Source organism: Pyxicephalus adspersus, chromosome 1 (genome assembly GCF_032062135.1).
Source record: "Pyxicephalus adspersus chromosome 1, UCB_Pads_2.0, whole genome shotgun sequence".
Taxonomy (NCBI): Eukaryota; Metazoa; Chordata; class Amphibia; order Anura; family Pyxicephalidae; genus Pyxicephalus; species Pyxicephalus adspersus.
This window is the reverse complement of record NC_092858.1, coordinates 89,526,984-89,542,978: the sequence shown is the minus strand read 5'-3', so window position 1 is coordinate 89,542,978 and position 15,995 is coordinate 89,526,984. Positions and strand designations below refer to the sequence as shown.

The window sequence follows — 15,995 nt, the reverse complement described above, 5'->3', positions numbered from 1 at the left end:
ACAGAACCCATTGCCTAAGTGTCAGTTTCAGGCTATACCAACAATATCCACTCCAGCTAGTTGTGGCTGAAAACCTTTGAGTCTGCATGTAGTTGAAAACACTAAAAGCTGCATATTAGTTGAATAGGGGCATCTGGGAGCAACTAAAACACACTTTTTGAGTTATCTGGTGTAAAGGAAGGTCAAGGGATTATCCTGGGCTAGCCTACAAAATCCACCCAACCCCCCCAAGATTTTAACTTTTGTCAAATATAACAAAACAAAACCTCATGAATATAAAAATTGTCAAAATGAAAGAAGCAATGTATATACACTATAAAAATGGCTTTATTTTAGAAGTATTCATGTTCAAAAAGACGAACAGTTGTAGATCCCTAATAAAAAATGAAAAATGTTTTTTTATTTATTACTAGTCGAAGGCTCCGTCCTATTAATTATATATTGATGTATATTATGTAGAGGTAGTGCTACATAAAATAATTCTGCATCCTTGTCCAGTTGCAGATTTTGCTATAATTTTATGATCTGCCTATTCCTTTAAATAAAGCATAGTTGGTAATAGCAATATTCAAAATACAAATTCAATAAAACCACTGTGCAGAGTTTAATGTGATTTTGTCTATAGACTGTTATACAACCAGATAAAAACGTATAAACCTGGCTAAAAAGTGGTAGCAGCCTATACATCATAAAAACTTGTGTTTTCCATCTTGACATGAATTCCTAAAAATTACACTGTATGCTCTACATATGAGAAGGCCAAAACTTGTGGTCCCTTTCCACGATTGCTTCTAGGCACCGCAATCCAGCCTGAAAAAAACAAAAAACAAATGATAATGCTGTTCGTATGGTTTAGCATCTATGAATAAAATGTTCACAAGGACAGGTCTCATAGAAGGTTAACATATGCTGGAGCTGTAAATCAGACATGCATGGGTGCATGCATTACAGATTAGAAACACTAACTATAGAAAAACATGGTTCCTAATCACAGTGATCATTTATCCTGGGAATCAGTTTTTCTTTCTCTCAACCTAAAACATTTTTAGACAGCATAGTAATCTACTGGAGACTATTTACATTTACTCACAAATTTAGCCTGACTATACACTACTTATATCAAGGGAAAGGGAGTGGTGTATTAACCTCCCTGGTGATAACCCCAGAGTGTGGCTCACGGTAAAAAATATAAATAAAAATACATGCTGAAAGCGGTAATCCCAAGCCACACTCAAGGTAGCTAAATACATAAAAAAAAAAAAAACACTTACCTGGTCCCATCGGCATCCTCCCCTTTGGATCCCATTCTTGGGCTGCATTCTCTTCTGATCTTTATTGGATTCAATACAAAATAACTGTATTGAATTCAATACAAAGGAATCTAAATATATATATATGCTACTGTACAGTTATAATACAGGTTTCAGTTTTTAAATGCACTATTGTTTTAAAAGATTTCTGTTTTTTTTTTTAAGTTTATTAAACGTTGGACATATTTCGTTGAGTTATACCTAAATTATATACCTAAAATGTAAAATAAATTACCATGCAAAACAATGTACCGTTTTTTGACGTAAAAATACTGACATAATTAGACCGCCAGGGAGGTTATACTACAAAATGGAATTTAGAAGCCAGGGTACCACTGTTGGCTATTCTGTAAAGCTTAAAAAAAAAAAAAAAAAAAAAAAAAAAACACATTTAGCATGGTACATTAATATTAGTCTGTTGCCTTCCAGGTTAACTGCTATAGTTGTCAAAACATTAAAACTGACCACAAAAAAAAAAAATAATAAGTTTGTTTCACATAACCTACCTGGTTAGTTACTTTCCATGGATGCCAGCAACCACCACCTGGGAAGCAAGCAAAGAGAAGTCAGCAATGGGTAAACTTGAACCACTGGGAAATACCAATAAAAGGAAAAGTTTTTTTTTTTCTTTTTTCAGTCTACATAACTACCAATTTTAAATTTTTTAATGGTAGCAGATTTATTGTCATTAAATGCAAGTTGGAAACCTTTTTATGTCAACTTTCATTAACATGTTGCAACTTTTACAATTGACTATTTTACAGATTGGCTTTTTAAGCTTTTTTGGCAATGTATTTGAATAGTTTACAATCTGCTATCAGTTTATGTCTTAATATTTAATACTCAGAATGTGCATTTTACCCAGATGTCAGCAAGCAATCAGAAATTATCTGACATTTTTGCTGCTGGCTGGTTAGAATACACAGGAAACAATTACTGGAGCAGTATTAGGGAATTCTTTTACCTGGTTGGCGAAGCATGATTTACTCATCCTGAGTCTTGCGAGATTTTTCTTTTCTTTTTTAAGGTTTGGCATTTGTACGATGTCCACAGCCCATGGAAACTGTCCAGTCTTTATCCCGTTAGACTACAAATAACAAGTTTAATTTTGTCTCTCTATTATTTGAGAGTGTGTACAAGGCTTTCACCATGCAGCCAAACATCAACCCTACCATAGGAATTGACACACTCCTAGGAAGGAGAGAACTGACCTCAAACCAAGATTGGAAACCATTTTACCAGTAAAAACCTCCTACATTTAGGGGAAGAAAAACGTAAAGATTTAAAGAAACGAAACGTGCAGGCATGCCTTAGGTAACCACTAATGTTTAGCTGTCCAGCAGATCGCTTTATTTGGATATAAAAATAAAAATGAACCTCATGGGTATTTAAACCATGATCATTTTTAATGGCACACAAAGCAAAAGGCAATGACTGACACTCTCCGTGCCATATGGAGCAAACCATGGGAGGGTTTTACTTTTAAACAGAATAGATTATGCGTGATTTGTTACTGAAAAAATAAAATTTATGTTTTGTATTGAAATTATTAAAACCAAATAGTGGCAAGATTTTATAGGCATCTAAGATAACTTTTTATGATGCGCTCTCAGTATGAACACAATATTAAGGATCCTACTGTGTTTTGTATTTGTTTTTTTTCTTTACAGTGTCAAACAGTAACTTGTTATAGGTGTCATTGTTATGAAAAAAAATTAAAAAGGAAGTCCTCAGAATGACTGCTGTACCTAAACGGACTTTTAGAGCTTCAGACAGATACAACTTTGGTCTTTAATTAGTGAATGCTAAATAAATCTTGGCAGGTCATGTAGAAAAAACAAGTCACTAACTTGATATAATATTAGTACCAACAGCACAGAGCTCAAATAATCTAGAAGTATTTAATAGATTTGTGCAATCATCACAGTTTAATAGGCTACAGCAGCAACAATAAACTTTTCTTACAGGAGAGGTATCTGCCAAGTTAAAATAAACTGCATTATACAATCTTTTTTTTTTTTACAGAAGCCATGAAAATATTAGATTTTACAGAGCCGGTGAATGTAGCCATTTGAGGGATTCACATTCAAACTTTAGAGCTCAAATATGTGCTTCTGTGGTTTGGCCTGAGCTGTGCTCAGCAAACACAATGGGAGAGAAAATTCCAATCCATGCCTGCATGAAACCCAACATACAAGCAGACCTCCAAAACCCAGACCAATGTTTAATGGATGCACAAGGAGATCAAATGTTTTATCTATTTACGCATACATACATTTTTATTAAACCAAAAACTGCCTAGATAGTAAAATGTTGCAGTTTGCTGGTTTATATATATAGGTCAATGCCATGTTGAACTAATTTTTTTTCTTTTAAATAAATTCACATTTTAAAAACCTATTTGAGAAGAGGTGAATTAAGACAACGTTAACAAAATATTTTGTCCATAAGGTTTAATAACATAAAACAAAGCGGATTTTAATTACAAAGTCAAAGCCTGCTTTTTATTTTAAACAGCATACAATATTACAGCTAATTGCGCTAACTCAAATAAAAAAATGGAATATTGAAAATGCAGCTTGTTTCAGGACACTCTACAGCTAACATTGAAGGTTGTGTTAGAAATCCTCAGTTTGTAACAAAGTCAATTAAAACACTATTTTAACTGCTCTTTCTTGCATGAAATGCATTTAAGTTTTTTTTAAGGGTTTTTATTTTAAACAATGAACGTAAAACGGTCCTAAATATTCACAGATGTGGTTAATTTTTTTTTTTTTGTTTTCCTCCAATTTTAGGACAGGTCCTAGAAGGAGGATTTTGAGATGGTTAAGGGATAAAAGGGGTGAGGGAAAAAAAGTCACAGAGTACAGAGAATTTACTTGTGTTGTGGGTTAAGGAACAGAAGTCCTGGGACACAACATATCAGTAAGCGTTTGGAAGAGTAGCAGTCTTAGAAGCGTCTGTATGGATGCTCTCTGTAGCTACTGCCTTTAGCAGCAGATGGAACCTTCAGGGATGGCCGAGATCCATTCCAATTATCTTGCCCTAAAACAGACAAGGTCAAACAAATCAGACAATGAAATAATCAAAAATTACTACATTATCACAAGATTTAGAAAGCTCTGCCATTATACAACATGCTGTTAAGGATGAGTTAGGAACACAATGTGGGTTTTGACAATTTTTTTAAGCTGATTGCGCTATTAAAAAAAAAAAAAAAAAAAAAAATTGCATGCCACTCATACTTCTAAATTTGTTAGCTGTCTGGGAGTCATGCTAATCTTATGTTTCAGAATTCACAAATAACTCCAACAACAAATATACAGGGAAAAAAAAAATCTGACTTCCAACGCCTGCACACCTACGCCAGGCCTGTGACACAAAGTACTGAAACCATAAACAAATTTACATTTAATCACAGTGTAGTTTTAACTTAACTAAAAAAAAAACACTGTATTCTGTGCAATTATAGTATTTCAAAGACAATCAGGTTTTCTTTACATTTCCATATAGGCCAAGCTTACAAGAATTACAGGGCTTAGGGATATATAACTGATAACAGTAAAACACACACAATATGCAGCACTAAACAGCAGCAGACTATGATTATGACAGGAAAACCTGCCATAATGTACAGGCATGTTCAGGAACATTACACAAGCATTTAGGAATTACCTACATTGCAGCAGTAGGTAATTGAGAGTTTATGCCATCACCTACAGGCATCTGCTGGCAGTTTAGGCATTTTTAATATTTACCCAGGTTTGATTCTATGTAGGTCACCTCCTATATGTATTTCCAAGCTTTATGTTGGCAGCATTAAAATTTTAAACAAATTAAAAGTCAAAAATGTACCACTATGCTTTGTTCTTCAGGTCAAACACTTACCATAGCTGTCATATGATTCTAGGCTCTCACCATGTCCATAGTCATAATACTCCGTCTCTCTAGAGAAGAAAAGTAAACCAGTAAGCAGAATCCTTGCACAATAACACTATAAATAAGGAAATGGTAATCTAACACTTACCCTTGGCTTTGGTTGTAATAACCCTCATAACCTTCATAGCTTTGCTCACCGTAAGTGTCTTCATAACCCTGGAGGAAAAAAAAAAAAAAAATTCTGAATCCATACTAAAATAGTTCCACAAAATGCACTGCTAATACAAATTTGATATACAAGTATTTTTCACAGAAGAAGCAATGCAATTAGTAAAATGTGCCATTTTGATGAATGGCATAGAATATCAAAATATTCTAAAGCTGCAAATGTGAGGATTACAGCCAAAATGCAGTGGTAAAAAAGCAAACCACCAAAATAGTGTTAAAATAGGGTAATACTTCCGTTTTTCAAGTGGTTTAAAGCATAAAGTTAAAAAAAAAATAAAGGAGGGGGGCCAGCAGAGTCATTAGAACGGGACTCAAGAGAGTCCAGCCTAGTGTGCTCCTGCCTACCCCTGAAATGGCCAAAGTTTGATGTCCCCTGACTTACATAGTCATCATACGGTTCAGGGGCTGGAGGTGGCAAGGTAATCCTCTGAATAGATCCAGCACGTGCTCTTCCAGAAGGTGCACCTCTGCTTACAGGTGTGGGAGCCACACTTCGGGTTACACTGGCACCACGCGTTATCGCTCCACGTCCAGGAGCTCCCCTAGGAACGAGGGACCGCAGAGGGCCAGCTCTTCCTCTGAAAAGGAGAATGAGAACATTATATTTATTACATAGACCAAAAACTACAGATCTCTCTATTCCTATACAATTTTAAAAAGCAGTTCCATTACACAGTACACAATGATATCAGAAGAACAGCCCTTGAAAATAACTAGAATTCAACCAACAGTGCTGCAAAAAAATTACTTTAAAATGTGGTTAATTGTAAGCTGGTAGTCAGGTAACAAGGCCCACATTCATTCTATGGCCAAGACTATATGCAGCCACATTGTTTGTCTGCACATTACTGAAGACCTCAAAAAGGGGATCCATTGCATAGTATTATGGAGTCAGATAAGCAAAGTAAACAAGCTTTGTTTGAAATATATTTGCCAAGAAGAAAATTCCAATTGCCTATAAAATCGATATCTGTACTGAAAACTGTGAGAGAATAACCATTCTTTTCTATCAAGTATGGTTTTTGCCTTTACCTTTCATAAAAACTCCCTATTCTTCTAGAGGGGGAAGTTTTTAGGATTACCTTGCTGGTGGAGCTGTAGCAGAAGGGGGTGGACCACCTCGGCCACGCGCAGGTCCTCCTCTTCCACCACCGCGAGCTTGTTCTGGTGGGGCTCCATTTAAGTAGGACAACTCCAGAAACTGCTCCTGACAAATATCGTCCATCATATCCTGCGAGTAAAAACAAAAAAAGTAAATGCATGCATACAAAACACCTGAAGCAAAACTTCAAAGTGTAACCTGCAAGTTTATACATACTGGAACCAAGAACTTTTTGACCTCCTCCATGGCATGTGCCATTCTAGTATATGCTTCGCATGGTGGGCCAAAGACTTCAATGAAAACATGCAGATCCATGTTCAAGTGATTGTATTTTGGATCGCCTCCCTTTCGGAGTTCTTCCTCCTAAATGTATGAAAAGCATGATATTTAAAATAATCTACAAAACAAAGTGTAAAACTTCTATAAAACGTAACAGTTAAAAATAGGAAAACCCACAAGTACAAGTAACTAGGCCAGTGTAGAAATGGCTACCGTCAGACCAAATGGTCACAAAGACAACACGGAGGCTGAGATAATAGACCTCTCCGCCAGAAGATGTTCGTTCACTGGCTAACTGGTGGTTGAAAAAAGTTGGGGGGGGGGGGGATTAAGAGGGTTTCTTAAGAGCATACCTAATTGTAAAACTTTCACTTTACATAAAAGGGTAGACAAGCCTTTTATGTTAAGAATTCAGTTTAAACTAAATGGGAGCACAATGGAAGAGACCTAAGGACCAATAGACTGCTCTGTGGGATTGAAGGTAGGTGCATTTTTTTTTGTTTTGGGGGACTTTTGAGTTTAGTTCCTCTTTAAGATCTGCATTTACATTTCTAAATTGGATTAAATGATACCTTAAAAACATCAACAAAGGCTGCTAAAAGCTCTGATAATGTTATAAAAGCTTATCATACAAATTTTACACACAAAAAGGCAGGAAAAAAGGGTTGAATCAAAACATGCAAAGGGCTTGTCTTATTCCACCCTAATGTGATACCAAAGATTGATGACTGGCCACTCATGCACCTATTGCTAGATTATGGGCAACCAATCGCCTGGGCCTGCATACCAGAAATACTAATGGGTACCAATAGCTTTTGATACCTTCTGTAACATCTGTTGGTTACATGGGATGGGTAAAGAACAGGTTTACTTTAGGTTGAACCCATAAACTGCACTCTTGCTGAAAAGTGTGTTTGGTGGCAGCTAAATAATTGTAAAGGCAATTTAATATTAATCAAAAAAAATGCTGATATCCCCAACCTTACCCAAATTCCTTGTCTCTAAAAGACAGAGGGCATGAACATATTAATGAAATGTCCCAAACTTTTCAGCTAAAGCAGCTACTATACCAAGTCTTACCTTTGCCTTGTCCCTCATTGATCCTTTGCCCAGCACAGAAATTTTTGCTCCCGTCTCTTCCTGAAGCCTCTTGATGGTGTTTCCTTGTGGTCCCAAGATCTTGCCAACAAAATTAAACTATGGGAGCAAAAATAAGCATAAATGCTATTTTAATTAAAATAGGAGGGAAAAAAAGTAGTCATTACAATAGAAAGTAAACACTCACCTTGGGATACAATTTAACAGGAATCAAAACGCGCTCCTTAAGCTTCATATTCTTATGGGAAAACAAGTCAAGGTAAGTGTCTCCTTCTTCCTTTCCTTTCACATCATCGCCCTTCTTCAGTCTTTCAATTTCTGCATTGGAAAATTAAAATGGACTAATGTTAAAATTCTGTTTCAGTACCATCAAATCTATCTTAGAATAAATAAATATGCTGGCCATCAATAAACATGTAGTCTGGTAAAAGCCAATAAACTTTACTGACATTTTGACATGCAATACCCAGCATATTTTTATACTCTTCATAAGCCCCCTTTTCCCCACTTTGAAGAACACAAAAAAAAAATATATAGTATTTTCTTCCCTGTTCACAGTAAATATCAAGACACTAACCAAGTGTGGACTGATAACTAGATGTCCACCTTGCAAACCTGAGAAACCAAACGCCAGATGAAAAAAATGCCTGCAAAGCACTAACTACCCTTGTAGAATGAGCTACAACAGAAAAGGGCTTCCTAATATTGGATGGCATAGGTCTGAACAACAGTCTGCCTAATACACCAAGACAAAGTGCTAGAAAAAGTAAATTAACACCTGTTAGGGTCACTGATCGCAAGAATTGCCTTTACGAAAACAGTAAAGCATATCAAACATCCTCCAGAGAACAGCCTATATAAAACCCCCCAAAAATCTAACACATAACTGCATAACCTATACCCCGACTAACAGAGGGACAAACAAAATGATAAAATCACTCATCATAAGGGCAAGTTGAATAAGAGCGTGTAGAAGAGGAAAAAGAAACCCTCAATACTGTAGATAAACTGAAGTAATCAAAGTTGATTAGACTGAAATAGCATTGTGAAAGAACTCACATTTGTACTTTATGAGCAACTGAAACCATTTGAAGCTCACAAATTCAACGAGTCAGTAACTAATTGCTATCAGCTGCACACCTGGCAGTTCATCCAATCTTAGTAAGGCACACGGTCACCAGCCATGCCTGGTCACACACAAACTTGTTTGTTCTGAGAATTTTAGACAATATCACTATAAACAGTATAAACAGTGGATTACTATACTTTTACCTTGTGGTTTTTGTGAGAATTCGTATTTTAAAATGCCTTTGGAACACTTTCATATCACTGGCTGCTATGTAGACGAACTTCTTTCTAGTGTGGCAGATGCACATCTATTTACAACTTTGTAGTTCCCATTAAATCAGGAATGCTGAATTGTGTACATCTATAACTCTATTCCTGGCTGTTAGTATTTTCTACATATGCAAGTTTAGACAGTCCCCATTAAACCTAAATGGACAATTATATATAAATATCTATGCAAACAGAAAAGGCAAGGCTGAGGTGTTTAGGTGACTAGAAAACAGATTACCATGTCTTTTCCAAATACACCAGAAAATGTGTGAATGTGGGGTTGCTTGGGTAGTTTAAAAAAAACACAAGAAAATAAATAAAATACAGTACAATTTTCTTCTAGTATATTTGATTGAGGACAGGGTTTTACCAGGAACATTTCAGGCACGGTGTGAAACCAAACCCATGTCTCTCTTGTTACAGTTATCGACACTGACTGCTTCACATAGATGAGAAGTAACAGCTACTAAACTGCCAAAACACATTTGCCAATAAAATATAAAAACTGCATACACTATGATAACGTCATTCATATTTGAAAAAGAAAAAAAGCTAAATAAAACATGGACTAGAGGGATTCAATGGACACTCCATGCAGAAATTACTTCTACAAATCTCCTCCTCCCTACCATGTGGTTCCATCAATTAAACGGGTGTCAAATCATTACAATACCATGCCACAACAGCTGCTTAGGAGAGGGAGGAGATCATGGAGGACAGACCAGCTAGTCCCATACACAACAAAGGCAGCTTGATGTGGAGTACAAAGCAGCAGACCATTTGATAGATATATATATATATATATATATATATATATAGATATATATATGCATACATACATACATACACACACACACACACACAGAGCCCTGGGGTGGCAACCAAAATTTAAAAACAGATTTTATTTTTTATCTAACAGTTTAGAAACACCTGCTGGTTGTTTAGGTCAGGGAGCTCAGATCATACCAAGATTCTATTCTCATAAACAAACAGCTAACATTTTAGTGTGTCAAATCCAAAATGTGCTCTTTTAACCCAGCTGGAAATCTTGGTCAAGCTAAAAATATCAGCAATAAAGGTATGTATGTAGCAAATAATAAAAGTATGATGGGCTGGATTGTAAAGCAGAACTAAACCCAATGTATACTCACTTTTACCTTATCTTCCCTTTTCCTCATTCTGATCTTTGGCCATCTTGATTGGCCAGGCCTGGTGTGGTATAACTCCCACAAGGGTGCCTAATTCAATTCTGTTATCTACAGGGGAAGCTGGAATAGGCCAGGTACCCTGGTAAATGTGCCGGGTACCCTGGTAAATGTGCCGGGTATCCTGGTAACCAATGCTCAGCTGCACATGTAGAAGAGTGATCAGGCAGGTAATACTTATTGCAGAAAGGACACTGCCTATCACTTTCTGCAATAAAGACCTGCCTGATGCCAAATCTCTACTTTAAGAATGTACAAGTTCACAATATAACTAATTTAACAAAGACTTGCTCACACTGCACCAGAAAGGCGCATGGAAAGGATTTTCTAAAGCCCAGGAGACCAGCAGTCCATCATACTACTACACATAGTGTAATTATTTAGCCAAAGTTCTAAATTAACTCTGCAGCACCTTGCACATGCAAAACAAAGAAAGTTGAAGCATAAATTTAATTTTCATATAAATTTAAACACAATTTGTATGAGAGCATAGTTCTTAAACTGAATTTTTTGTCAGGTAGGTTGTACAAGAAATCTATCCCATATAATTCCATTAATAAGCAGGTAAGCCTGAAACCCATAAGATGCCCAGATATAGGACAACTTCCCAAAATAGGCAGAGACTTTGTGGCACCGGCATACTCCATGCTCAAGGAAGCTTGCCAGGAAGAAATGTGATCACACAAGTTGTAAAGGGGTTCGTGATACCAAGGAAATGCCTATGCAGATCACTAGTGTGGCTTTCCTAAAATGCTCTACATGGACGTGTGAAAACTAAACCCAGCTATAATGGAATACTGCAAATTGCACTTTAATAATGAGAAAAACATTCTTGACATGAAAAGAGGATTCTATTTTAAAACCCCAACAAACTAGCATCCCTCCGGTTATTCGGGATGGCGGGGAGGAGGAGGCTTCTGCCGCACACCCCCCCCACCGCAGCATAGGGCAACCCCCACTTCTGCCCCCCCCCAGCATCCGGGCAACCCCCGCTGCTGCCCCCGCCACCCAGCATACGCACTGCCCCCCCAGCATACGGGCAATCCCCAATGCTGCACCCCCACAGCATACGGGCAATCCCCAATGCTGCACCCCCACAGCATACAGGCAACCCCCACTACTGCCCCCCCACATAATGGGGCCCCTTCTACCACTGGACAAACATGATAATCCCATAATTGAATTTTTCTGTTCCATTTCTTGCTGCACAATACCTTTTTGTGAGGTGTCTACAACCCCCCTTTTGTGTGCTTTAACAATGAAAGGAAGGTTTATTCAGAAATCAGTGTTAGATCTCCCGGGGCTGTGTAATGATGGTACGTTGTATCTCAGTCATGTACACAGTGGTGCCCCAGGGATGGGCACAATGCGGGCACAGCAGTCCATTCACGTGCACATCCCCAATACAATGCGAGCCATGGAGGGCGCCATTTTCATCACCCCTCCATCGTATATTGGGAAACCCCTCCAGCCCTGACCCCACCCTAACATTCAAATAACGTACACTTTGCTGGCAGCCCCCCGGTACTATCCCTGGCCTCATTCTAAAAGTAAGACCGCCCAACCCCCTCCATCCCGGAGACTGACCACTGGAGAGAAGGCTCATGGCGTGTGTGAACGACGGGTCTAGGCTGTCCTTCTCCGCCATCAGCTCGGGCAAATACTTGGTCTCGGACTCCATGTTGATCGTATTTCTGGTCGTTCGGTCCTACAACGTATCTCCCTCTGCTTTACGCGACTCCTTCTCCGCCTGCTTCTCACTGGATAAAAAGAAAGGGTCAGAACCCGCCCAGCGGAAGTGACGTTACGCCCCGCCCATAGGCGAACAGCGAGCGCCTTAGGCTCAGACAAAGAGCTTGTGACTGTGGGCTCTGACCTAAAGGAGCTATTTTGTTAGCGCCCCCTGGTGTGAGAGGCGTGCATGGCATATAGTCGGTCTCAAGAAAGCCCCGAAGTAGCGCGGGCTGCACTGCTCGTCACAGAGGAGAGAGCACACTTCCGGCTCGCTTCACAATGGAGCCTCTACCACGTGCTAGCACTTTGTATTCTCTGGTCTCCTCAGGGAAATATAAGAAGCTATGGCTGCCCCCATCGAACGTGTTACTAAGAACTACATCAATCTTCCCTTTGCAGGCTGCACAGAACATAGAATTCATTTTGTTACTGTGTATATCGATCAAATATTTAATGTACAATGCTGCGTAATATGTTGGCACTATATAAATCCTGTTTAGTAATAATAATAATATCCCTGATTCAAAAGATTCCCTTTTCTATGGTGGATCTATACACCTCCAAAAAGTATAACACTATGAATTAAAAGGCCAAAACACGTGGCTTTGGAATCACAATGTGTCACATATACAGTACACAATTAATTGCCAATATAATTTCTCTACATAAGTTCTAACGCGTTTCATGGCTGCTGTCGCTTCTTCAGGGGATTTGATAGCAGACTAACAGAAAAGAAAGTGTCCAGAAACTATTTAGAACAAAGCATGACATACAAATGTATGAGAATAATAATAGTGCATAAATTATTATATGACATGTAATACTAAAATTTGCACAAATCATTTTACCCAGAGTGATGTTAAAATCCAAGTCTGTACAAGAGTGCATACAGGACAGACGTTATAGCAAACACTGGACTGGTGGCAGCGATATCCTCTCCTCTCCAATCTATTATGAATGCTACAGCTAGACTCATCCATCCTTCCCCCGCTCCTCTTCCGCTGCATCTCTTTGCAGTCCTCTTCAATGGCTTCAGTTTCACGTTAGAATAAAATTCAAGCTCCTGTGCTTTGCCTTCAAATCCCTCCATAGTTCCTGTCCCACTTGCATTTCTGACCTGGTAAAAAAAAATACTCCATTAGCCGCCCTTTTTGCTTCTCAGATCACCTATGACTGACTTCCTCACTCATAACCTCATCACATGCACGGCTCCAAGACTTTTCCAGAGCTGCCCCAATTCTCTGGAACGGTCTTCCTCATCCTATTTGGCTTCCTGCTGCTTTCTGCTCATTTAAAAGAGCACTCATTTTTATAAACTTGCCTACCCATCCTCTTCTGTCTCCTAAAACTACCACTACTTCCTACCACTACATATCTCCCCTCCTATTTTGTGCTAATTCCCCTTCTGTGTGTATTGGTCGGTCATTTGCAACCCCTTTTTAATGTACAGCGCTGCGTAATATGTTGGCAATATATAAATCCTGTTTATTAACCACCTGGGTGGTTATCCCGCGCCTGGTTCAGGGTAAGAAAACTTGCTACTATCAGTTACCCCGAACCAGGCTCGGGTAACTAAAAATATAAACACGCGTTACAATGCAATCCGATTGTCATACAACATCTGTCTTCATCCGGCGTGTGCAGTCACGATCTCTGGGGTTTCCCGGTGACGTCGCCGCATGCGTCGGTGCGGGAGGCAGGGCGGGAAATTCAAATAACTTTGCATTGAACTCATTACAAAAAAGCTGTATTGAGTCCAATACAAAATCTTTATATAATATATATATATATAATTGTATTATATATATATTATATAGGCTACTGTACAGGTACATTACATTATACACTTTTTTCTTAAAGATTTTTATTAAAAGTTTATTATTAAATTTAATAAATTTTGGAAATATTCCGGTGAGTCATGCCTAAGAATTATAGCCTACAATCTAAAATAAATTTCCATGCAAAAAAATGCTTTTTTTTTTTTTTCCTTTTTGCATGGAAGTACGGAAAGAATTAGAACACTCGGCGTTCGTGTACGCATCCCTCGACGATTCCTGATGATGTCAGTGTGCATACGTCCATCGACGGGGGTCTTAGCGGGAAATTCAAATATTTTGTATTGGATTCAATACAAAGTCCTGTATCCAATCCAATACACAATAATTCAAAATATATTTATGTGGTTTTGTCTATAGGTATGTGACGTTGGACTCTGTTTTAAAATTTACCACACTAGGGAGGTGTTTTAGAAAAATATATTACTATACAGAATACCGAATTATTGCATTTTCAGTATTTTTTATTTATTTATGCATTCTTGTTTAAGCTGATTTTTGTATTTTTATTTAATTTTATTATTAAAGTTAATTTTTCTTTTACATGATTGTGTGTTTCAAACTTTATTATATTCAGAATATCTACTAGACCCTTGTTTGGACATATTTCTGTAAGTTACAGGTCTACAATTTAAAAAAAAAAAAGTTTTCATGAAAAACAGTGTACCGCTTTTGGTACAGAAATCCAGACATCAGTGTAACGCCCAGGTGGATAATAATAATAATAACAATAATAATAAAGGATGATGTCCCCAAGAATTCGCCAATGTCTAAGGTGATGATAACAGTCATTTATTTTTATTATTATTAAACAGGATTTATATAGCGCCAACATATTACGCAGCGCTGTATTTATTTAATAATATTATTTAAACCCATATTCACTAGTGTTCATAATACATTATTATTTTCCTATCCAAATCCAAATTTAAAACTGTATTTAAGTAGCTAAAACCAGTAAATCTTAGTTAATACAATGTAACAGGGCAGCACGGTTGCTCAGTGGCTAGCACTCTGGCCTTTGCAGTGCTAGATCCCAAGTTCTAATCTTGGCCAGGACTCTATCTGCATGAAGTTTGTAGGTTCTCCCTGTGTTTGTGTGGGTTTCCTTCCACATTCCACAGGTTAATTAACATATGACTATGGTGGGGACATTAGATTGTGAGCTCCTTTGAGGGACAGCTAGTGACATGACTATGGACTTTGTAAAGTGCTGCGTAATATGTTGGCGCTATAAAAATACTGTGTAATAATAATGTAACCATGCAGCCATAAATGGATAGCATTGTCCCTTCATGGTTTTTCATTTATTGCATAAAGATTTTTGTATGGTTTCAGAACATACTTTTGGGGAGAGGGGGTCATTTACTTACTTACATTCTACTAAATGTGTCCCTCTGTTCCCTCTGTTCCAAACTTCCAAACGTATGGAGGTATGGCTATGAGCAATAACAATTTATGACCGTTTACAGGAACTCTCGCTACAATAGAACTGCAAGTAAAACAGTTCAATACAGGGAAGAAAGTAAATGCTGTTGCAAACATAATATAATCTGTGCGCAGATTCCTACTCCCCTGCTGCGCTCAGTGCTTTCTCCTATCAACCCCACTGTGTCCCACACTGATTTAGGGGTGAGTGTAAGGAACCACTGGGAGCAGCAGGGAACACTTCTGCAAGTGGTAATTTAGCCATTTTTTTCTCACAAGATTGCATGCAACAAAGCAAGTATTTATTTATATTTGCCGGGAACAGAGTTTGGTTTTTATGAAGAGTCACTAAAGGATACACAAAGCTATTCTAGTTCTTATATTCTCACCGTCTGTAAAAATCTAAAAGTACATTATTTAAATCTTTAGATTAGTTAATCACTGCATGATTGTATTAAAAAGTACAATGACTTTTCACCCAAGATGAGCATGACCATTCAGCTCGGGCAAGAATCATCTGACGTGTGTACAAAGCTTAACTTAATTTAAAAAAAAAAAA

At 37.7% G+C, this 15,995-nt stretch overlaps 1 protein-coding gene across 2 annotated transcripts; it reads right to left on the bottom strand.

The window, feature by feature from the left end:
* Nucleotides 1-309: 309 nt before the first annotated feature.
* KHDRBS1 (KH RNA binding domain containing, signal transduction associated 1) lies at nt 310-12,227 on the bottom strand. Of its 2 annotated transcripts, none has more exons than XM_072418318.1 (11): nt 12,027-12,227; nt 8,084-8,214; nt 7,879-7,995; nt 6,736-6,882; nt 6,500-6,648; nt 5,800-5,995; nt 5,338-5,405; nt 5,199-5,257; nt 2,275-4,355; nt 1,817-1,854; nt 310-810 (listed from the first exon to the last, which is right to left on the bottom strand). In XM_072418318.1, the coding sequence occupies exons 1-9, from the start codon at nt 12,118-12,120 to the stop codon at nt 4,261-4,263; spliced, it is 1,056 nt and encodes a 351-aa protein (XP_072274419.1). In that variant the 5' UTR covers nt 12,121-12,227; the 3' UTR covers nt 310-810; nt 1,817-1,854; nt 2,275-4,260. The 2 variants fall into 2 exon arrangements, with proteins under 2 accessions (XP_072274419.1, XP_072274428.1); XM_072418327.1 differs by having other exon boundaries at nt 4,190-4,355.
* Nucleotides 12,228-15,995: the final 3,768 nt, after the last annotated feature.

Coding starts and splice junctions, on each gene's coding strand:
- KHDRBS1 (XM_072418318.1), bottom strand. CDS start 12,120: ATGGAGTCCGAGACCAAGTATTTGCCCGAGCTGATGGCGGAGAAGGAC. Junction 7,996..8,083: donor CTGTTAAATTGTATCCCAAG/GTGAGTGTTTAC, acceptor TTGCTCCCATAG/TTTAATTTTGTTGGCAAGAT. Junction 5,406..5,799: donor CTGAACCGTATGATGACTAT/GTAAGTCAGGGG, acceptor TTTTTCCTCCAG/GGTTATGAAGACACTTACGG.